The sequence below is a fragment of the Boleophthalmus pectinirostris genome, unplaced genomic scaffold (assembly GCF_026225935.1).
Source record: "Boleophthalmus pectinirostris isolate CB_2022bp ecotype Guang Dong unplaced genomic scaffold, ASM2622593v1 HiC_scaffold_20, whole genome shotgun sequence".
NCBI classification, from domain to species: Eukaryota; Metazoa; Chordata; class Actinopteri; order Gobiiformes; family Gobiidae; genus Boleophthalmus; species Boleophthalmus pectinirostris.
The window spans coordinates 26,235,564-26,255,817 of record NW_026571153.1 but is presented as its reverse complement, the minus strand read 5'-3'; the positions used below and the strand labels follow the sequence as shown (position 1 = coordinate 26,255,817).

Here is a 20,254-nt window from a genome sequence, read left to right as displayed (position 1 = left end):
GCAGTATACGTCATAACACAATACATGCATCACGAATTTCAGACTTCCGGTCATTGCGCAATGCATACTGGGAAGGATTTTCCGAAAAAGTGAGTATCAAACCTCCATTTTTGTTTTCTCAGTGGGATGGGTCTATTGACAAAGTCTTTTCTAGTCTTTTGAACCATATGACTTTTGTTTCTGGTTCTGATATTGTTATATTTTAGTTTTGGGATTCGGACATTGTAATTGTGTGGTTGTTGGATCCTAACAGCGGAAAACGGCTCAAGAAATGTGTTTGCGAACTTCATAACTGCAAAAGGGAATCAGATGTGTGTGACTGTAAACCTCTGTTCAAACTGTTTCCCTTCCCAACGGAATTGAAAAATACTGCAAGATGAAGGCGATGGGCAGTATTGATTCACAGGAAAGACAAAAAAGGAAACTTTGACGGCCTAAATCATCCCGAGTTTGTAGTGAACATTTTGTATGTGGAGCGCCATCAAAGCAAAATCCCGATCCCTCGCTCCACCTTGGTTATGAATTTAAAAAGTCAGCTCCAAAGTGAAAGGCACCAACTGTTCACCAAGAAACACCTTCCACTGCAAAGCGACCAAGACATGATGTTGCTGTAAAACCACAAGAACAAGAAAGTGCAGCTCAGCCTGTTTGTCTTCTGCACCTCTCACTTAACAAACGGGATCCCACTTTGATTGCGCTGCACGTACAAAATGTTCAGTGCAAACTCAGGATGATTTAAGCAGTCAAAGGTTACTTTTTTGTCTTTCCTGTGTATCAAATCCTGCCCATCGCCTTCACCTTTCACTATTTTTCAATTCCGTTGGGAACAGAAACAGTTTGAACAGAGGTTTGTCACACACACCTGATTCCCTTTTGCATTTATGGAGTTCGCAAACTTCCGAACCCTATTTCTCGAGCTGTTTTCCGCTGTTAGGATCCAACAACCACACAATTACAATGTCCGAATCCCAAAACTAAAATATGACAATATCAGAACCAGAAACAAAAGTGATATGGTTTAAAAGACTAGAAAAGACTGACTTTGTCAATAGACACATCCCACTGGGAAAACAAACATGGCGATTTGATGCTCACTTTTTTGTAAAATCCTTCCCAGTATGTATTGTGCAGTGACCGGAAGTCCGAAATTCGCAATGCATCAATACAACAGAACAGTCCCATTGACAGTTACAGAGATTAGAGTCCGTTATGCACATCTTTCAAGGGTTGCCATAGCAAACAAGACACATGGTGATTTGACATAAAAATTTTATGCCAGATGCTTTTACGCCAGATGGGTGAAGTGTCTTGCCCATCTGTTTTACAAGCAATTACAACACCATACAATACTGTGTAAAGTACTCAAACAAGTTCAAAATGACAAGGCTTATTTAATGCACAAGGATGGAATTATTTAAAGAAATAAAAATACATTGGTTTATATATTTATAGTTTTGTTTTTTTATATATAGAGTTTTAATACTGGCTTGTGTTTTTTTTGTTTTGTTTTTGTTTCTATACAAAAATAAATGAAATATAGAGAGATGTATCATTGTCACTTTTGATCTCGGCCAAGGCTGCACAATACATTGCAATCAAATCAAAACTACCTCATGACATCACAAGGTGGTACAGAGCATTTTGAGCTTTGGAGATGTACACAGATTAATAATAATGTGTTTTGAGCTCTTACAATAGAAAATGTCATGTCTCATCATTGACAAAAATTCTGAATGTTGTGATGTCGTCTGCATAACCTTGATTTTTTTTTTTTCCTTTATCGTGCAGCCCTAACCCAGCCTAAAAGTAAATGTGGATTTTTGCGCCAGGTAGAGCATCTGGGTTAATTCCCTGTGTGATTACGATGGTTTTACATTTATGTCTGGGCGTGTCCGTAGGTGCCGTCCGGGGGTTTGTAGTGTTTGGGAAAGGCCAGGAGCTGAACGCTGCTGAACGCGAATCTCCTGCAGCCAATGTTCTTTTGCACGTTCTCCAGACGGCAGCCCTCTCTGGAAAATATGAAAAGTAGAACAATTAAATATCAAATCAAATATAGGGTTGGGATGAGATACAGTTTCCACAAGAATCAAACAAGATGAGATTTTGACATTGTTTGTTATAAATAAATACTGAAGTCCAGTTCCCCATTTTAGTCTCACCATTTCTGATTGACTTTATTTAATATTTCTGCTGTCATTGTAGTGGTGCTTTATGGGAATACATCTTATCGTGCCAGATTGAGCTCTGTATCACTCTGAATTGAGTTCTTGCTGAAAGAAAAAGAGACTAGCAGCAGAATCCCTCGAGATGATTAAGCAAACCACCCACCAGTTTTTTCTTTAGCAAGTCTCAGTAAGCCTGTCAAAATGACGTATCCAACTTGTGCCAGGTAAAACCAAAACAAGTATCACGCTGAAGAGGGAAGATGTTCATAATCCAAAGCCACCATCACCATCCACCACCGCCGCCATGTTTGTTTTGCTCCACGTAGGCCATAGACTGTAGATGGTGTAGGCCTGGAGCTTGGGGTTGTCATCAGTGTTGGGGAGTAACAGATTACATTTACCGGGATTACGTAATCAGAGTACAAATTATGAGTAACTGTATTCAGTTACAGTTACTGTTTCAGTGAGTGGTAATTGGATTACAGTTACTTTGTTGAAATAAATGGATTACAGGGCGGTATTTTCCGGTTTTCACATTTTGGACTAAACCAGGATTAAACCAGGACTAAACCAGGACTAAATCAGGACTAAATCAGGACTAAACCAGGTCTAAACAATATGACACCTAACAGTAGAGTGAACATAATTTAAGGCAGCAGTGATCTCATATAGAAATCATTTCTCTATCAATAATATTTTTTATACGCTTTAGTAAAGACTGGGTTTTTTATTTTCTTTTAACAGACAATTGTGTTATGATTTCCTGGTCTTTGCTTTTCTACAAACAGTGGCTTATTCATAGAGACTTGGGCTCAACAGACAATTTGAAGAGAACAAGAATTTTCAGGACGTGGTTGTTACATTCATGTAGTTTTAAAAAGCATAACAATATCAAGTAATCCAAAGTATTCAGATTACGTTACTCACTTTAAGTAATTTAACGGATTACGTTACAAACTACATTTTGGGGTATGTAATCTGTAATCTGTAAGGGAATACATTTTAAAAGTCACCTTCCCAACACTGGTTGTCATCATGTTGCCTGAAGCCCCTCCCTGTGCACATAGAAGCCCTGTGACTGGGCCGACCACTGCTCGGATCAGATTTGAAGTGAACAATGGGATCACCTCAAGATGGATTCTCGTGCAGTATGTGTTAGTATTAGCTGCTAGCACATACCACATTAAGATCACCATGTTACCTTTTATTGTTTGCAGAGTATCCCCAAGTTTGACTACCTGAAATTTGAGACCTTTTTAAGACCACTTAAATGAAAATTAAGACCAACATCGCACCCATTACGCAGGCGAAAAACACCAGATCCAATTCTAATAATAACCAACCAACTACAGTACTACATCTAGAATCTAAGATCCACTGTGGGTTAAACCTACACTTCCCCAGGATCCATCCAGTGTCTTCCTCCACTAAACTGATTATTTACTCATTGCCACCGATGCCAGAAACCAGAGTATTGTTTGAGCATACTCCAAATTAGACGTTCATTCGCGTTACAAGATTTCACGTTGTTGTTGTTTTTTCCTGCCTCCATTTAACATTGCACTACAGCTCAATTAAGTAAACAAAATAATAGGCTAATGAAATTTAAGCCCTTTGTACTTGGACAACATAATTTAAGACTTTTTAAGGCCTTAATTTAGGAACATGAAATTTAAGACCTTTTTAAGTCTTGTAAGACCCTGCGGCTACCTTGTGTTTGGAAAATGCTGTATTCACCAAAAACAAAATATGCTGAATAAGTAAATCTCTTTTGCGCCCCATAATCAGTTACTCCCCCTTCAGAGCACAATCACAACACAATCAGCGTGCATGAAACTGCTGCACATCACATCCGGTTTGTTAAGTTGCTGTGTACAGTTTTGTGTCATGTTTTTGTATCTGGAGAACTGTAGCATGGGGATGTTTGTTATGAGGAAACAACATTCTGGGAGCATGGGTGATGTAGGCTTGTGGGCGGAGCCTTGCACTGAATCTTACAGCTAACAGTAAGGAGGGTTTGAATAGGGTCCAGGAGAGATTACTAAATGACTCAAACATGCATTGAGGACATCTAAAACGTCTTCAGGCATGTTTGTGATGAGAAAACAATATTACAACATGATAGGAAACTGAAAATACTTTAAAATAAAAGGTACCACTGCCACTTGTTTTGCTGTTTTGCCTTAAATTTTCCACAATATGACAAATCTATCTTGGATTTATATGTGTTTTAACGGCTAATCTGCCTCTCCACAGATCTGACCTTCAACACTGTGGATTCATTCATCTTTAAAGGACCCACAATACTTCCTCTTTAAATGGATCTATTTTACATTTCTTCAATGACAGATGTTTTGTTAAAAAAATACAGTAACAATAAACGCTACATATTTAGTCAGATCCATGGACATAAACAGTTTACTGACCCTCTACCAAAAAAGTTACATAGTGAGCCTTTAATTTGCAAAATAGAAAGTCAAAGTAAACATACAAAGATTGAAGAGAAAATGGACAAAGCTGAGAAAAAGTCTTGTGGTCACTGATATTTGGAGAGCAGCACCACCACACTGAAGATGAGCCAGAGCACCAAGACGTGAGAGGAGACCAGGAGCAGGGCCACTGGGTACAGGTGCATTCTGGGAGCTTTAGGAGCCAGGCACCGCGGCAAGACCCAGACCGCGTGGAGCTCTGCGGGGGGAGGACCGGCCGAGTCTGACCCAGAGACAGTGAGCCCCGAGCGGGAATAACAGCCCAGCAACTGCCCCCAAGACCGTTGACACCTGGAGGACCAACAGCGACGAACCAAAGCAGGTACAGAAGCAGGAGGAGCATTGTGGGTAATATAGGGACAGGATAATAAAAAGGTTTGCGTGTAGAAGAAGGAGGAAGGAGAGAAATAAATTAAAAAAAACGGAATTAACGTAAAGGCGTTCCACACATTAAAGGTTCTAGTTTATGGAAAATTGCGTTTAAGTCGTCTTATAATGTTGTTTCCTCATCAAAAATCTATCTGGAGTTGAGTTTTGTTTCATTCACACATGTTTAACACACAAATGCTGCATATTTAGGCTGAGTTCTTCTCTGTTCCACTTTATGATGTCATGTGGTAATACGAGAAGTGCTCCATACACCTTCGCTAGAATCATAAGTTCAACCCTGGAATTGCAAATCTCTGCTCATTTAAAGCTTAAAGGTAGATAGTAACTTAAAAACTACAACTTCGTGACATCACAAGTTGGAACAAAGAACTTTGAGCCTTGGAGATGCAGGCAGACTAATAATAAAGGATTACTCAACCGTGAATGAAACAAAACACAACCCCAGGTATGTTTTTTGAGGAGGTAACAACATATTTAAGAGTCAATTTTGCATAATATAGGACCTTCCAACTATCACTTGCACACACTACATTCATACAGATTCATATTGTGTCTTGCCCAAGGATACAAACACAGTACGAGTCACTGTTTGTGCTGTTCATTGTGATGTGTGCGTGGTGCAGTACCTCCTCATGGCGTCCAGGGCGGCGCTGAAGTGCTCTGGCTGCAGTCCGTGTCTCTCTCTCAGAAGAACGCACTGCTCCAGGGTCACAGACATGGCCGTCCGATCTTTGGCGCTTTTACAGCTGGTCAGACGAAGACCGCGCACTCTCCTACACACCTATAGACAACACAAGAATGATCAGCTGGAAATCTGACACTTGCAGCAAAATGAATAAACAAACACTGGAGAAGTTTGTATTTATTTTTGTCTTTTTTGTCAAATGTCTCGTACAAAAATATTAATAACCAGGATACTCAAAAAACCTGATCATAACCAGGACTGTTTTTTTAATACATTTTCACAGTAATCAGTAGTACCTTACCGTAGCAGCCAGCCACAAAACTTCCACATTCTTCCTCTTTCTGGTTTGTACACAAGAGTCCAGTGCAGATAATAACTCTGGAAGTGTTTCTAAGTTGGCTGAAGTGAAGAGGAGAAATAAGAGACGTTTACTGAGATAGAAAAAAGTGTTTGTTCAATATAGTTAGGTGTATTTATTTAAAAGGTACGCAAAATAGACTCTTCAGCTTTAAGTCACATTATAATGTTGTTTGCTTATCAAAAACAGACCTGGAGTTGTGTTTTGTTTCATTCACACATGTTTGAGTAACACTTTATTGTTAGTTTGTCTACATCTCCTAAACTCAAAATGCTCTGTTCCACCTTGTGATGTCACGAAGTGGTAGTTTTCAAGTTAACAGCTACCTTTTACTTTTAGTTCAGTAGAGATTGGCCATTTCAGGTCTGACATCATCCAAATGATTCTAGTGAAGTTGTATGAAATTTAAAAACACAGTGGAGAACTTCCTTTATTACCACATGACATCACAAGGTGGAACAGTTTTTTCTGATTGAGAGAAGACCTCGAGGAGAAATATGCAGGGTTTGTGTGTTAAACATGTGTGAATGAAACAAAACACAACTCCAGGTCTGTTTGTGATGAGGAAACAACATTATAACACTGATCAGAAAATAGTGTAATATGGGCTCTTTAACTGAACCTATTTGTGGCAGCTTTTCTTGCAGTTGGTTGCAATACGCTCTGAGTCGATCACAGCTCTCCTGGTTCAGAATCTCCTGAAGTGAACTGTCTCCAAATCTGGAAATTAAAAAAAAAGATAACACAGGAAGTGCTCCACATTCTTTTTAAACACCATACAGCTTCACTAATTTGTTAGTGAAGGTGTATGGAGTTTAATGTTAATTCACACATTTAGATCATTTCAGGCCTTGAATTGCCAATGTCTACTGAACTAAATGTTAAAGTAGCTGTTAACTTGAAAACTACCACTTAATGACATCACAAGGTGGAATGGAGCATTTATAGCTTTGGAGGTTTGAACATACTAAAAGTAAAGAATTACTGAAACATGTGTGAATGAAACAAAATACAACTCCTGGTTTGTTTTTGAGGACGTAACAACATTATAACATGACTAAAAGTCAGTTTGGGTTATACTGGACATTTAACTATTGACTCTTTCTAATGTGAAATATTGTGTGGATTGGTGTGGTTTTACCTCTCAGCGAGGCTCTGCTGTTGGTTGATGCCAATGTTGAAGAAAACTGGGTGCAGTTGTATCAGATGCCCTTCCCTCAGCTCCTGTGGTAGAGATGAGAAGTTCTCTGGAGGCAACGGAACATTAACCACCAAACTCTCCCTAAAATTACACAGCAAAATAAGACAATAAACAGCCTGTATATTGTATTTTCATCCATTTGTGCAACCTTTGCTCTGGAATTGCATGAAGGGTAACTTAAAGGGCCCATATTAATATACTTTATATATTTTCCCAACTCCATACACGTTCACTAGAATCATTTGGATAATTTCAGAGCTGGAATTGCCAGTCTTTACTGAACTAAATGTAAAAGTAGCTGTTAACGTGAAAGTGAAACAGAGCATTTTGGGAGATGTAGACAGACTAATAATAAAGGGTTAGTCAAACGTGTGTGAATGAAACAAAAGACAACTTCAGGCATATTTTTTTAATCAGATAACACAGTTTAAAAAACTCTCAAGAGTCAAGTTTGCATAATATAGGGACAGTAAAGTTGTACTGTGTAATTTTTTAGGTAGAGGGTCTGTCTCCACATATATAAAATATATAAATATATATATATATATATATATATATATATATATATATATATATATAATATATATATATATATATATATATATATATATATATATATATATATATATATATTATATTTTTTACCTCAAATGTTTTACAGAATGTAATTAAACCTATTTATCACTGGTTTATTGCCATATTGTACTTTTAAAATGACTGGACTCAAAGCATGGGCCTGTCACAACCTTGCATATTTTCATAACTTGCTCACCATGTGCCGGTCAGTGTGGGCAGGAGGTCGTCTGATTGGTCACTTTTTCCTTCAGTCAAAACAAACTTCACTTTGTGGAGTTCGGCCACACCCACCTCCATATCCTCGAGCATGCCCAGTTCATCTCCTGAGGAAACCAAATTATACATTTAATTTGTATTTAGTAGTAGTAGTAGTAGTAGTAGCAGTAGCAGTAGTAGTAGTAATATTTATACCATAAGTGCTAAGTAGACCCTCAAACTGAGCCAGGATCCCAACCCTGTGGAGCTGTTGCAGGAAATTGACATCTTCTAACTCATCGTGCAGTTTCAAAATAAAAGCACACGTGACTGCAGTGATCTGAAAGATAGAAACACAAACAGCTCAAGGCACCATTTTAAATAAATACAAATGTGTTAAATATTCACACTATCTCATCTCTCTGCCTTCAGCACATATCAGGCTAAAGGCAAGAGGCTCTGTTCCACCGTGTGATGTCATGTGGTAATACAGGAATTGCTCCACAAAACCTTTCACAAGGTGGAACAGAACATTTTGAGCTTTGGAGATGTAGACACTAATAATAAAGGGTTACTCAAACGTGTGTAAATGAAACAAAACAGCTCCAGGTATTTTTTTTTTGAGGAGGTAACAACATTATAACGTAGTTTAAAGATCACAAAAGTATAGGACCTTTAATTATTCTTTGTATCTCACCGCTTGGCTGAAGACTGCGTGGTGTCTCTGTACCAGCTGCTCTGAGCCCTGTCCCACTGTGGCCGCTGCTGCCCCCTGGAGGAGCACAAACGTCATGGCAGTGTGGGCTTTGGACGCTGCCTCTCGAACGCAGTCCCTCAACGTCACCACCAGGGGAAGCAACTGTTCCTGCCACGACATTGAAGAGGAAGGAGAGGAGCCTGTGGAAATCAGATTATTTTAACCCATTTGAGTATATCAACGCATTCATGAAATACACTGATTGCACTAAAAGGTCCTATATAACACAAAATTGACTCTTGTGAGCTTTAAGACATGTTAGAATACTATAACCTCCTCAAAAACATACCTGGAGTTGTGTTTTGTGTCATTCACATATATCTGAGTAACCCTTTATTATTAGTCTGTCTACGTTCATCCTTGTGATGTTATGAAGTGGTATTTTTCAACTAGTTTTACCAGCAGAGATTGGCAATTCCAGGGCTGAAATCATTCAAATGATTCTAGTGAAGGTGTTTGGAGTTGAAAAACACAATGGAGCACTTCCTGTATCTCCACATGACATCACAAGGTGGAACAGACTGTCTTCTGTTTGAGAGAAGACCTGAGAGTTTGTGTGTTAAACATGTGTGAATGAAACAAAACACTACCCCAGGTATGTTTATGATGACAAAACTACATTATAACATAGATCAGAAAATAGCATAATATGGGTCCTTTAAATTTGATCAAATTAGAATATCTAAACCGGGGTCTCCAGTCTGTCGCTTGGGAGTTACCAGTAGCTCTCCACCAACTTCAAAAGTAGCTCACCAAAGGATATCTAAATTTTATGTATAAATGTATAATTTTGATACCCAACTTTGTGCACTGATAAATGGATAATGGTTTATGTTTTATAGGCATCTAACTGTTCCCCATCTAAGGCTCGCTGCGGCTCTTCTATATACTCAGTTTCTTTGGGACTGCAAAAATAGGTAGCTCTCTGGCAATTTTATTTTGTAAAAGTAGCTCACTGGAGGAAAAAACGTTGGCGACCTCTGATCTAAACTCTCACCGGAGTTGTGGGGGTTTGTGTCCTGTGGATCAGATGTTTTTGAACTCTCCTGTTTCTCTTTGAGTCGATCCACCATCGCGATAATGCAGTTTAGGCTTTTCCCAACGTTTGCCCACACAGTGTCCTGGACAAAAAGAAATCATGAAAACAAAAAAAGAAAAACATAAAAAAAGAAAACAACAGAAGAATTTGAAATGTTTACTTGTGATATATTTAGGCCAATGAGATTAAAAGCTTTTTTTGTGGAGGGTTCGTCAAATGCTTTATTCATGGCGATATTATTGGTTTGTCTGGAATGTTTCACAATATGGCATTAAAACTTTCTATCTTCATGTAGACCAAACCAGAAGTTACAGGTCAGATCTGTGGAGAGGCAACCCACTCACAGCCAGAATGCCTGTTTTTCTAGGGATTTCTGAGCAGTAAAATCAGCTGTAAATGAATAAATGTAAAGAAGAGCTGTTTAATATCACACTGCGGAACATTCCAGGCAAAGCAATGACATCTCCATAGAAACAAACAGGTATCTGACAAAAATATTCTATGCCCCAGTGCAGAAATATGTTATAAACAGCTCTTGAGGTCAAAATGAGTCCTCTGTGTATTGTCTGCATTTAATTCTAAAGTGTTTTTTATTCTCCAGAAACTAGGATGTGCACTGTCAGCATGCTATTGTCTGTTAGATTTACCATCGCATCTCTGAAAGTTACTTAGAAACTGACTTTGGACCACTGTTTAAAATGAACTAAAACTTGTATAACTAGCCCTTACCCACTCCTCTGCGTCGTACTCCTCCTCCGCCCGGGTCAGCTCCAGTAGGCCCTCTGATGCCCGTCTCTCCTGATTGGCTGAGGTGTTGCCGGGCGGAGTTCCGTTGCAGGTGTAGAGGCAGCGGGCGGCGGTGTGTCTGTGTTCAGCCACAAGAGCTCCTTTCACCAGCTCATCTTTGAGAGCGTGGACAAACTCCTCTGTCTGGAAAGAAGTAAAAATCTTAGTAATACTCGTCGATATAGTTTGACCCGGTTTATGGTTCAAATCTCTGCAATCAGTGTTCCTATCCACATGAAACAAAAGCTGACACAAAGTTCAGTGTCAGCACAAGTGAACAAAAGAGAATTTTTATTTTTTGCCAGTAGCTTCAGAAAGTGGGTTGACAGTAGCTCAGTTAGTCAGAGTGTTTGTCCACTGATCCGATCAAACATCTCTGGTTGAGCGGTCACATCCACTGACCCACAGTTAGGTGGTGTGATTCCAGCTCCCACAGATGAATGCTGTTGTTGTGTCCTTAGGCAAGACCCTTAAACTACCTCACCCTGTTGTTCCTTGTTATAAAACGCTTTGAGTGCCTTGAAGGTAGAAAAGAGAGCTATATAAAAATATTCAACCCCAAAGTCCCAATTTGTCAATTTGAAAGAACTTGAAGTCATATCATTTATATGGCACATTTATGTACCGTATTTTCTGGGCTATTGGGTGCGCTCTTAAACCTCCAACTCCATCCAAAACATGACTGCGCGCCACAATCCAGAGCGCCCTATACACGAATCCACACGGGTGTCTCAGCACGACTTCAGTAAACTACAAAGCTGCACCACCCATAGCGCACGCAAATATGCACGGAGCAGACAGAGACCACGCAGCGACGAACACCCGCAGACACACTCATCACTCCACGCAGACGAGGAACGGAACGGAGGAACGAACCGAAAAAGTGAGTGCAATGTGCCACTTCTAGCCACAACTGAACAACTGAGTCACTGCAAACACGCCGACAATCCAGCGGTCCCAGACAGCACCCTCCCTACATGCCACAACTGAACAAAGCCCAGAGTCACTGTGAACGCCACAAACAAACAAAACCACTCACCCATCCGACTGTTGTGTTTCATTTAAAGTCCAGTGCAGTTTATTTGTGAAAAAATTCTAAAACAGACCATTCTATGACAGTGCGCCTTATAATCCAGAGCGCCTAATAGTGCATAAAATACGGTAGTAATGACAAGGTTCAACATGTGTGGATTATACATTTGGAGATTTCTTTCAAAAACAGTGAATTTGCCACAGAATTTTACAGGACCCTCTCCTCCATCTGAAGATCTAATTCTAGTATGTAAATGCAACCTGTTGGACCAAAAATGTTTTCATACAAAGGAAAAGTTGGCAATGTGTCTTACTCAAAGACATGCGGCAACATACACTTAGTTGGAGTTGTGTATTTGTCACACTTAAAACTTCTCTCCATGAAGCCAAGCAGCTCACAATAATTATATGTTTTTCAATGTTTGATTGATTGATCATTAAGTTGTTTGTCATACTGTGAAACATTTCAGGAATTTAAAGCGTGACTAGAAAAGTTACATAGAGAGGCTTAAAAGGTGTAGTGTAACTGGTGGAGGGTCTGTCAAATACTTTTCTTCATGGAGATGTTATTGGTTTGTCTGGATTGTTTCACAGTGTGGCATTAAGCCTTTCTATCTTTGTGGAGACCAAACCAGAACAATTTACAGGTGAGATCTGTGGAGAGGCGACCCCGCTCACAGTCAGAATGCCTGCTTTTCTAGGTATTTTTGAGCAATAAAACCACCTTTATCAATAAATGTAAAGTCGAGCTGTTTAATGTCATACTGTGGAACATTCCAGGTAGAAACAAGCAGGTGACAGACCCCTAATGAAAAAGTTACATGTGTGAAAAGGAATACATGATTTGAGCCAAAAGTGAACACAAAATTCCAACAGAGGGCGCAGGACTTCACCTGTTTGGCCAGAGCGTCTAGGACCTTCTGTAGCCTCACAGTGTTGACCTTCACAGACAGGGCCAGCAGCTCCTCGGCCAGTCCAAAAATGACAGGCTGTAATCGGGCAACCTCCTCCAGCACTCCCCTGGCCCTGGATCTCTCCTCCTGGGAGTATGACACAGGGCTGCACACACAAAATACACAAATACAAAAGTTTAGTATTTTGTAGTGAAAAATACAGGCTGGATTTTCAATTTGTAGACTTTAAATAATGTCTTGGAAATATCTCAAAGCTTTAAAGGTACACTTGTTTGGTACAGAGTCATCTGCTTGTCTCTGTGGTATTACTATATTATTGCTTTGTCTGGAATGTTCCTCATAGCATTAAACATATATTTCTCCATGATGACAAGCCAAGTTAAAAGTCAGATCTGTGGAGAGGCCCACATAATGCATGTTTTAAAGGTATTTCTGAGCATTAAAGACAGAAGTAATTGAATAAATACAAGTAGGTTATACATGTATAATGGGGAAGATTCCAGGCAAAGTAGTAACTTATAGATACATCGCAATGACAGCACGCTGACGGAGACCTACATGTATCTCTATGGTGGAATGTTATCATGGTGACACAACACAGACATTAGCAAAGGTGTCTAAAAACTGAATAAAAATATAAAATGGTTTTAAACAGCACATTTTCTGGAGCCTGTGATCAATACGAGTGTTCATGGCCCTGTTTAGGAGTTTGATTTTCAGATTTTGTTTGAACAAAGCTCAGATTAAAGTCTAACTTTAGTAACAGAAGTTCAGACAGGGCAGTGTTTCCAGTTTTACATCACAGCCACAAGGAATCTTGACAATATCAGCTGCAAAGTGTCAATTTATGGACACTTAGCATGTGACGAACCCTCCACCAGAAAAATTACTTAGCGTACCTTTAAAAGACCAAAAACAGTCAACGTTGCATCATGAAGATGGTTTGATTATTACACTAACATTAGATGACATTAGATGATAAAAACAAAGAGAAGACTAAAATAAAAATGTGTCATTAACCTCAGGGCTGAGTCATAAACCTGTTAAACTGACTCCCTGATGGGAAACTTCTTTGATATAATTACTGTTGTCTTAATTACTCGCTCTAAACATGTGGTTTAGTTTGATTATATTGCTATTTTAAGCTGCACATTGGAAACAAAACATCTGACTACACATTGTATTCTAGAAAATAAACTTGGGTTGCTTAATTTTGTTGGAGACAACTATATGAATGCAAATTGGCTGCATTAAAGGTGCATAACTTTTCTAGTCGAGGTTTTCAGGTGTTTTTATTACCTGTCCCCATTAGAAATATTAAAAGGCATTGTACCTGATTTTTTTGTCTTAAAAACATTTGCAGTGGTCCAAAGTTATTCCTCACTTACCTTCTGCATTCAGAGCATCCTAATTATTCACCACAATGACCATACAAAAGTAGATGTACGTAAGTGGCTGTAAATATTCATGCAAAATCTACGAGGACAACCACGGTGCTATAGCTTTAGCGAAGAATCCTGTACATAGACAATGCTGTAAACATGTGGATATTAAATACCATTATGTGAGGTCCATGTTAAATGAAGGCAGAATAAACCTGGAGTATGATCCCACCAATGAGATGGTTGCAGATATAATGTCCAAATCAGCTATCAGACTTAAGCTGTTAAACTTTGTTTGTTTAGTGCACTACAAAATATATGTTATTGGTGCATGAGCCTGGCTGTGTTTGTATCTAAATGTATTTTTCAAATGTGAGTAAGTGAGGGCGTTAAGATGTGCTCTTGTTTTGTTATTATGTGACAATAATCCCCACATGATTGTAGTGTGTCTTTTTGTGATCATGTGATCGAAAAAATTCTGAATAGCCTGCACGTGTGTACAAATAAACGAAGTGCACGTGAGGATTTGGGGTGTGCACACAAGAGAGTAAATGTGTTCAACTGTGTTTAAATGATCATGTTAAACGCTGTGTAGAGGAGACCCTGCTAACACTCTCAGAGACCAGAGCTAACAACAACTAGCATGCTAACAGCACACTTCCTGATTCTTGGGACAATTTATAATTAGCTGCAAACAGTAGAGAGCAGGTTTATTTTGACCTCAAGCTTCTTATACAATATATCTGTACTGGGGCAAGACACATTTTGCTCCAATACATGCAGTAAAAACAGAGCAGAAATAACATAGAAACCTTTTACTATAATCCTCATTTATCTAACTACAACTCAAGTTCAAATTCTGGTCCACCTTTAACTTTCACGTATCGAGCCTGATTGATTGGACATAGAGCTTTGTGCATTATTAATCTGAGGCCATCTCCTCTAATCCACAAAGAGCACAGATTACAGGATTAACCCACGAACAAGAGTTACTGGAGCAGAACACAAGACCAGAATAACTATATGAAATATATTAGAGTCAAAACACACCTGTTCATGTGAAGTTTAACAATCTGGGAATATGAGTGACAGGCGATGGCCTCTGGGGGAAAGTGTTCAGTTCAGGTTTTGCTTGCTTACTGTGAATTTATGACTCCCAATGTAAAGCTCTGCTAATATGCATGCCCAGGTACTTCTGGTATGACTCCAAAAATACTTGATCACATATGTATAAAATCTTGTCTGAAGTGCACTAAATGATGAGAGATTACTATGGTACATTTTGCTGGACTGACATACTCCATCTGACTACTGCATGTTCTTATTTTGGAGGACATTCTGTTCTCTGCTGGACTGAATCTGTCAGTCAACCAGACTCATCAGCAAAAAAGGCAATACGAGTGCCTTGTCTAATGTATGAATGTAGGTCGTTTATAAAACTTAAAAACAGTAATGGTCCGAGTACAGTACCCTGCGGGCCTCCAAAATCCACCTCTGCTGTTTCTGAGGTAATTCCATTTTGGGCTACCCACATGTGACGGCTGCACAACATTATCCAGGAAAGAATGGCAAATAGCAAAAGTAGTAACAGTAGGGGTGCTGCAGTAGTAGTAGTATTAGTTGAAGTAATAATAATAGCAGTAGTAGTCCAATCTAATCCACTTGCACAATACAAATATAAAATAAAGCTGTATTTAAGTCCACTAATCCTCACTACAGCAATATAAACGTAAATAAAAATTACAGTATATATAGGAAAAAAGTATAAATAGTAGTAGTACTCACCCGTTCACGATGAGTCTGGACAGCAACCTCCTCAACCCTCCCTGTCTAAAGCCCTGGTGATGGTCGGCTGGAGCTCCAAATGTGGTCACGTCGTACCAAACTCCTGAAATTATAAATATTATTATTACCCAGGAATGAGACACAGATGAGGCTGAACTCGTGGGTCTGAACAAAACATGAGAAATAGTTTGTTTTTTACCTGCACAGTCGGGGCTGGTCACCTCCATCCTTTGAGAGTGGAGGTTTGTGGGGACGAACTGCAGGTGGCGCTCTGACTTACTGCTGCTCGCTTTAAAATTAGACGATGCTGTGATGAAGAAAACATGTTTTGGTTGGTGCCTTTTTGACAGGTTCAGTTGTGATTGCAGCTTTAAAGCAAATTATTATCGTGTTGATCACAGGCTCCAAAAAATATGCTGTTTAAATCCATTTTGTATTTTTTCTTGAGTTTTCAAACTGTCTTAAACAAAAACTTGTGTTTGTTAATGTGTGTATTCTATGGTAAGAGCTGAACATTCCGCCATATAGACACATGTAGAACTCCCCAGCGTGATGTCATGGCAAAACATCAATAATTTTTTTGTAAATAAGTGCATTTCTGACCTGACAGAGTTTCCAGTTGTTGGAGTGTTTCCTGGTAACAGCAGGTCATGTGGTCACAGCGGCTGATGATGTCACACCGGAGCTGCTCTAGGTGAAGGTGAAAGGTCACGCAGATCCACGACCTCCTGAGCCCTAAAACCACAGAGGAAAGACTGTAAAGAGCACGACTACTACTACTAAATACTTTTCACCAGCCGACTGTAATAAAACCCATTCAGATAAATGATCAGCGGTAAAATGAAGACTGCATACATGTGCTGTCTGGAATTTGGTGCCTCATCTTTTTAATCGCATGTACCCAGTGCACTCGGAGTTGTGCGTCAGTGAGGAAATGATCAAAACTGAGGCATGGTTGTAATTGTTGATTAGCCAAACATAATGCAACACTACATAGATGAAGAAAACGGGGCCATATTCTCATTTTTCCTAGATTTTGTCAAACTTACTTCGGCAAACAGAGCCCGCCGGAAGTTGTCATCGCATGTTTCCAAACGTCTTCCTGGTTTGTGACGTAAGAGTGAATAGAGACTATTGTTAGCCTAAGCCTGTGAGCAATATGAGCGCTCATGGTTCTGTTTCGGAGTTCGATTTTCAACAAAAAGTTGAGAGTGACTAAATGAAAGTTAATGTTATTCGAGAAGGACTTGTTTAAGATCACAAATTAGCTCACCTGTTGTAGTCCTAAATCCAGTCTTTCTGGTCAGATTGTGTTCAAATAAAGGTCAGATTATTACAAGGCCTCAGATAGAGCAGTGTTGACAATTAGAATCATATCTCAAGGGAATGTTGATGACATCAGATGCATAGTATAAATCAATATACTAGGAATGGGACAAGATATACAGGGTTCCCACTGTTTTTCACTGACAAAATTTAAAAACCGTTCCATGACTTTTTCATGACCTAAAGTGAATTTTCCAAGACTTTACAGCACCGTGCATGTGTAGAATTTAGCGTACCTTTGGGGATAAATATGAAATGTTTGTCATTGTGTTTTTATATCTGTTTATTTTTCATAATGCAGATGAATGAAATGTGAAATGTGAGACCTGCCTCTCAAATCAGCAAAACAAATTTACCTATGGGTATGAATAAAGCAACCTAACATAACCTAATATTAACCTCACCTTATGGTTTGGTATTATAGTCTTTTAACATTCAAAATCCTGTCAGTGCATTTATTGTCATCTCTTTTAAACAAAAAGCGCAGACGTTCGGAAATAATCATAATAACTTAACAGAGCGCTGTAGTTGCGTGAAAGAGATACTAAAATTCCATGACTTTTCCAGTCTTGGAAAATGACATTTTCATGACTGTGGAAACCCTGGATTTATTTTTGCTTATTTCATCCTTAGATAAATACCATATAATCTGAATAATTTCTCAACCCCACTTTGTAGTTCTACTTAAGTTAATTTGAAGTACTGTTTTGGTTACTTTACCCACCTCTTCCTGTACTCCAGACTAAGCATGCTCAGTAGCTGTCTGGGCAGAGAGAAGGACAGAGGAGTCTCGGACATCTGCTCCCGAACCAGCAGCCATCTTTGGTCCTGAGCAGCAAATCTGTACAGCTTACACACCGAGCAGCACAGCACTGAAGAGACAGGGAGGAGAGAGAGAGAGGAGAAAGAAGAGAGGGAGAAAGAGAGGAGAGAGAGGGAAACAGATTTAATAATATCAAATTGAAATTTCATGACTCTATTTTCTGATCTATGTTAAAATGCTGTTTCCTCATCACAAATATACCCGGAGTTGTGTTTTGTTTCATTTACACAAACTAGACTGAGTTCTTCTCTCAAAAACACTCTGTTCCACCTCTGTACACCTTCACTTGAATCATTTCAGACCTGGAATTGCCGATCTCTACTGAACAAAAGGTAAAATGTCGCTGTTAACTTGAAAACTACCGCTTCATGACATTACAAGGTGGATCAAAGCATTCTGAGCTTTCGAGAAGTAGACAGACTAATAATAATAAATGATTAATCAAACATGAGTGAATGAACACAACTTTAGGTCTCTTCAGGTCTGTTTTTGTGGCGGTAGAAGCATTATAACACGGCTTAAATCACAAGAATTAATTTTTGCATAATGTAGAACCTTTAAAACACAGAAATATGAACTGCTAAACTAATGCAGTAGTAGTAGTAGTAGTAGTAGTGCTTGTACCTGCTCTCATGAGTGGGCTGTGCTCCTTATCGTGAACAGAGCCGTGGAGACAGTCACACAGAACCTGGAAAAAACAGAAGTGAAATTTAGAGCCGAATACAATGGTGCTCTGAACCACAGAACACATGACCCGTTTATTTTTACTTTACTGTCACACTTTTTAGTTTTTGTACGCCTTAACTTCAGTACTTCCTGTAAAACTGATCTTGTCTTAAAAATACCTCAAAGAAAGTCGGCATAACATTCTGACGAGAAGCTGACATGAGAATACCAGTGAACGAAACTAATACTGCTAAGATACTAATAAAGGGAACCGTTTGTATCAAGCTAAAAATAATTCTAGATAAACCAGAAGTAAAGCGGGATTAAATCAGAACTAGACCAGATCTTACTCAGAACTAGACCAGAACTAAACCAAGACTAAAGCAGAACTACTAGACCAGAAGTAAACCAGGACAAGATCAAAACTAAACCAAGACCAGACCAGAACTAAACCAGAACTACTAGAAGAGAACTAAACCAGGACAAGACCAAAACTAAACAAGAACTAAACCAGGACTAGACCAACACTAAAGCAGAACCCCTAGACCAGAACTAAATCACGACAAGAGCAAAACTAAACCAGGACTAGACCAGAACTGAACCAGAACTAAACCAGGACTAATTCAGAACTAAATCAGGACAAGACCAAAACTAAACAAGAAATAAACCAGGACTAGACCAGAACTACAAGACCAAAACTAAACCAGGACAAGATCAAAACTAAACCATAACTAAACCAGGACTAGACCAAACCTAAACCAGAACTACTAGACCAGAACTAAACCAGGACAAGACCAAAACTAAACCACAGCTAAAGTAGGACTAGACCACAACTAAACCACCTAAACCAGATCTAAATCAGGACAAGACCAAAACTGAACCAGGACAAGACCAAAACCAAACAAGGACTAGACCAGACCTTACCCAGGACAACACCAAAACTAAACCACAACTAAAGTAGGACTAGACCACAACTAAACCAGGACTAGACCAGACCTAAACCAGAACTAAACCAGGACAAGACCAAAACTGAACTAGGATAAGACCAAAACTAAACCAGAACTACTAGACCAAAACTAAACCACAACTAAAGCAGGACTAGACCACAACTAAACCAAGACTAGACCAGACCAAATATCAGGGTGACCACATTTTCAAAATCAAAAACTGGGACACTCCCGGTTTGGGGTGGTTGGTAATAATAACATTGTGAAACGAGTGCGTAATTAAGAAAAAACTCGGCTCATCCATGTCTAATATCTGAGTCAGTGATAGTCATATTTTCTTTGTGTTTTGATCATTTTTAAGCATCTTTTCTGTATTTGATCAAAACAAGTGACAATTTATGCCTCTCTTTATTGTTGGCAGGTATCAAATTGGTCACAAATAGGGACACTTGGGACATTTCTTATATAAAACTGGGACAAATCGATGATTTTGGATAAATCTGCTGGGACAGAGGACACAGGGCTCAAAACTGGGACTGTCGAGGCTAAATACGTCTGGTCACCCTACCAAATATGCAAGATTACTGAAATGTGTGCAAATAAAACTATAGATGGTTTTGATCACTATTATAATTTGGTTGAAAAATTTCTTTAAAAAATACGGTTAATTAAACCGTAATTTTTGCATACAAAAAAACTTCTTGGTTGCCAGAAGAGGGCGCACTGTGGGGCGTAGCA

At 39.0% G+C, this 20,254-nt stretch overlaps 1 protein-coding gene across 1 annotated transcript in view; it reads right to left on the bottom strand.

The window, feature by feature from the left end:
- Positions 1 to 1,588: 1,588 nt before the first annotated feature.
- LOC110153858 (type II inositol 3,4-bisphosphate 4-phosphatase-like) overlaps positions 1,589 to 20,254 on the bottom strand; it is a 20,752-nt gene continuing 2,086 nt past the window's right edge. The window contains 17 exon segments of the mRNA XM_020917783.2: positions 1,589 to 2,009; positions 5,671 to 5,825; positions 6,031 to 6,128; positions 6,710 to 6,807; positions 7,229 to 7,369; positions 8,061 to 8,187; positions 8,276 to 8,399; positions 8,757 to 8,956; positions 9,814 to 9,937; positions 10,585 to 10,785; positions 12,567 to 12,732; positions 15,755 to 15,857; positions 15,954 to 16,061; positions 16,358 to 16,451; positions 16,453 to 16,489; positions 17,805 to 17,952; positions 18,528 to 18,591. Of these exon segments, the coding sequence (XP_020773442.2) occupies positions 1,877 to 2,009; positions 5,671 to 5,825; positions 6,031 to 6,128; positions 6,710 to 6,807; positions 7,229 to 7,369; positions 8,061 to 8,187; positions 8,276 to 8,399; positions 8,757 to 8,956; positions 9,814 to 9,937; positions 10,585 to 10,785; positions 12,567 to 12,732; positions 15,755 to 15,857; positions 15,954 to 16,061; positions 16,358 to 16,451; positions 16,453 to 16,489; positions 17,805 to 17,952; positions 18,528 to 18,591 (2,121 nt within the window). The 3' untranslated portion in view covers positions 1,589 to 1,876.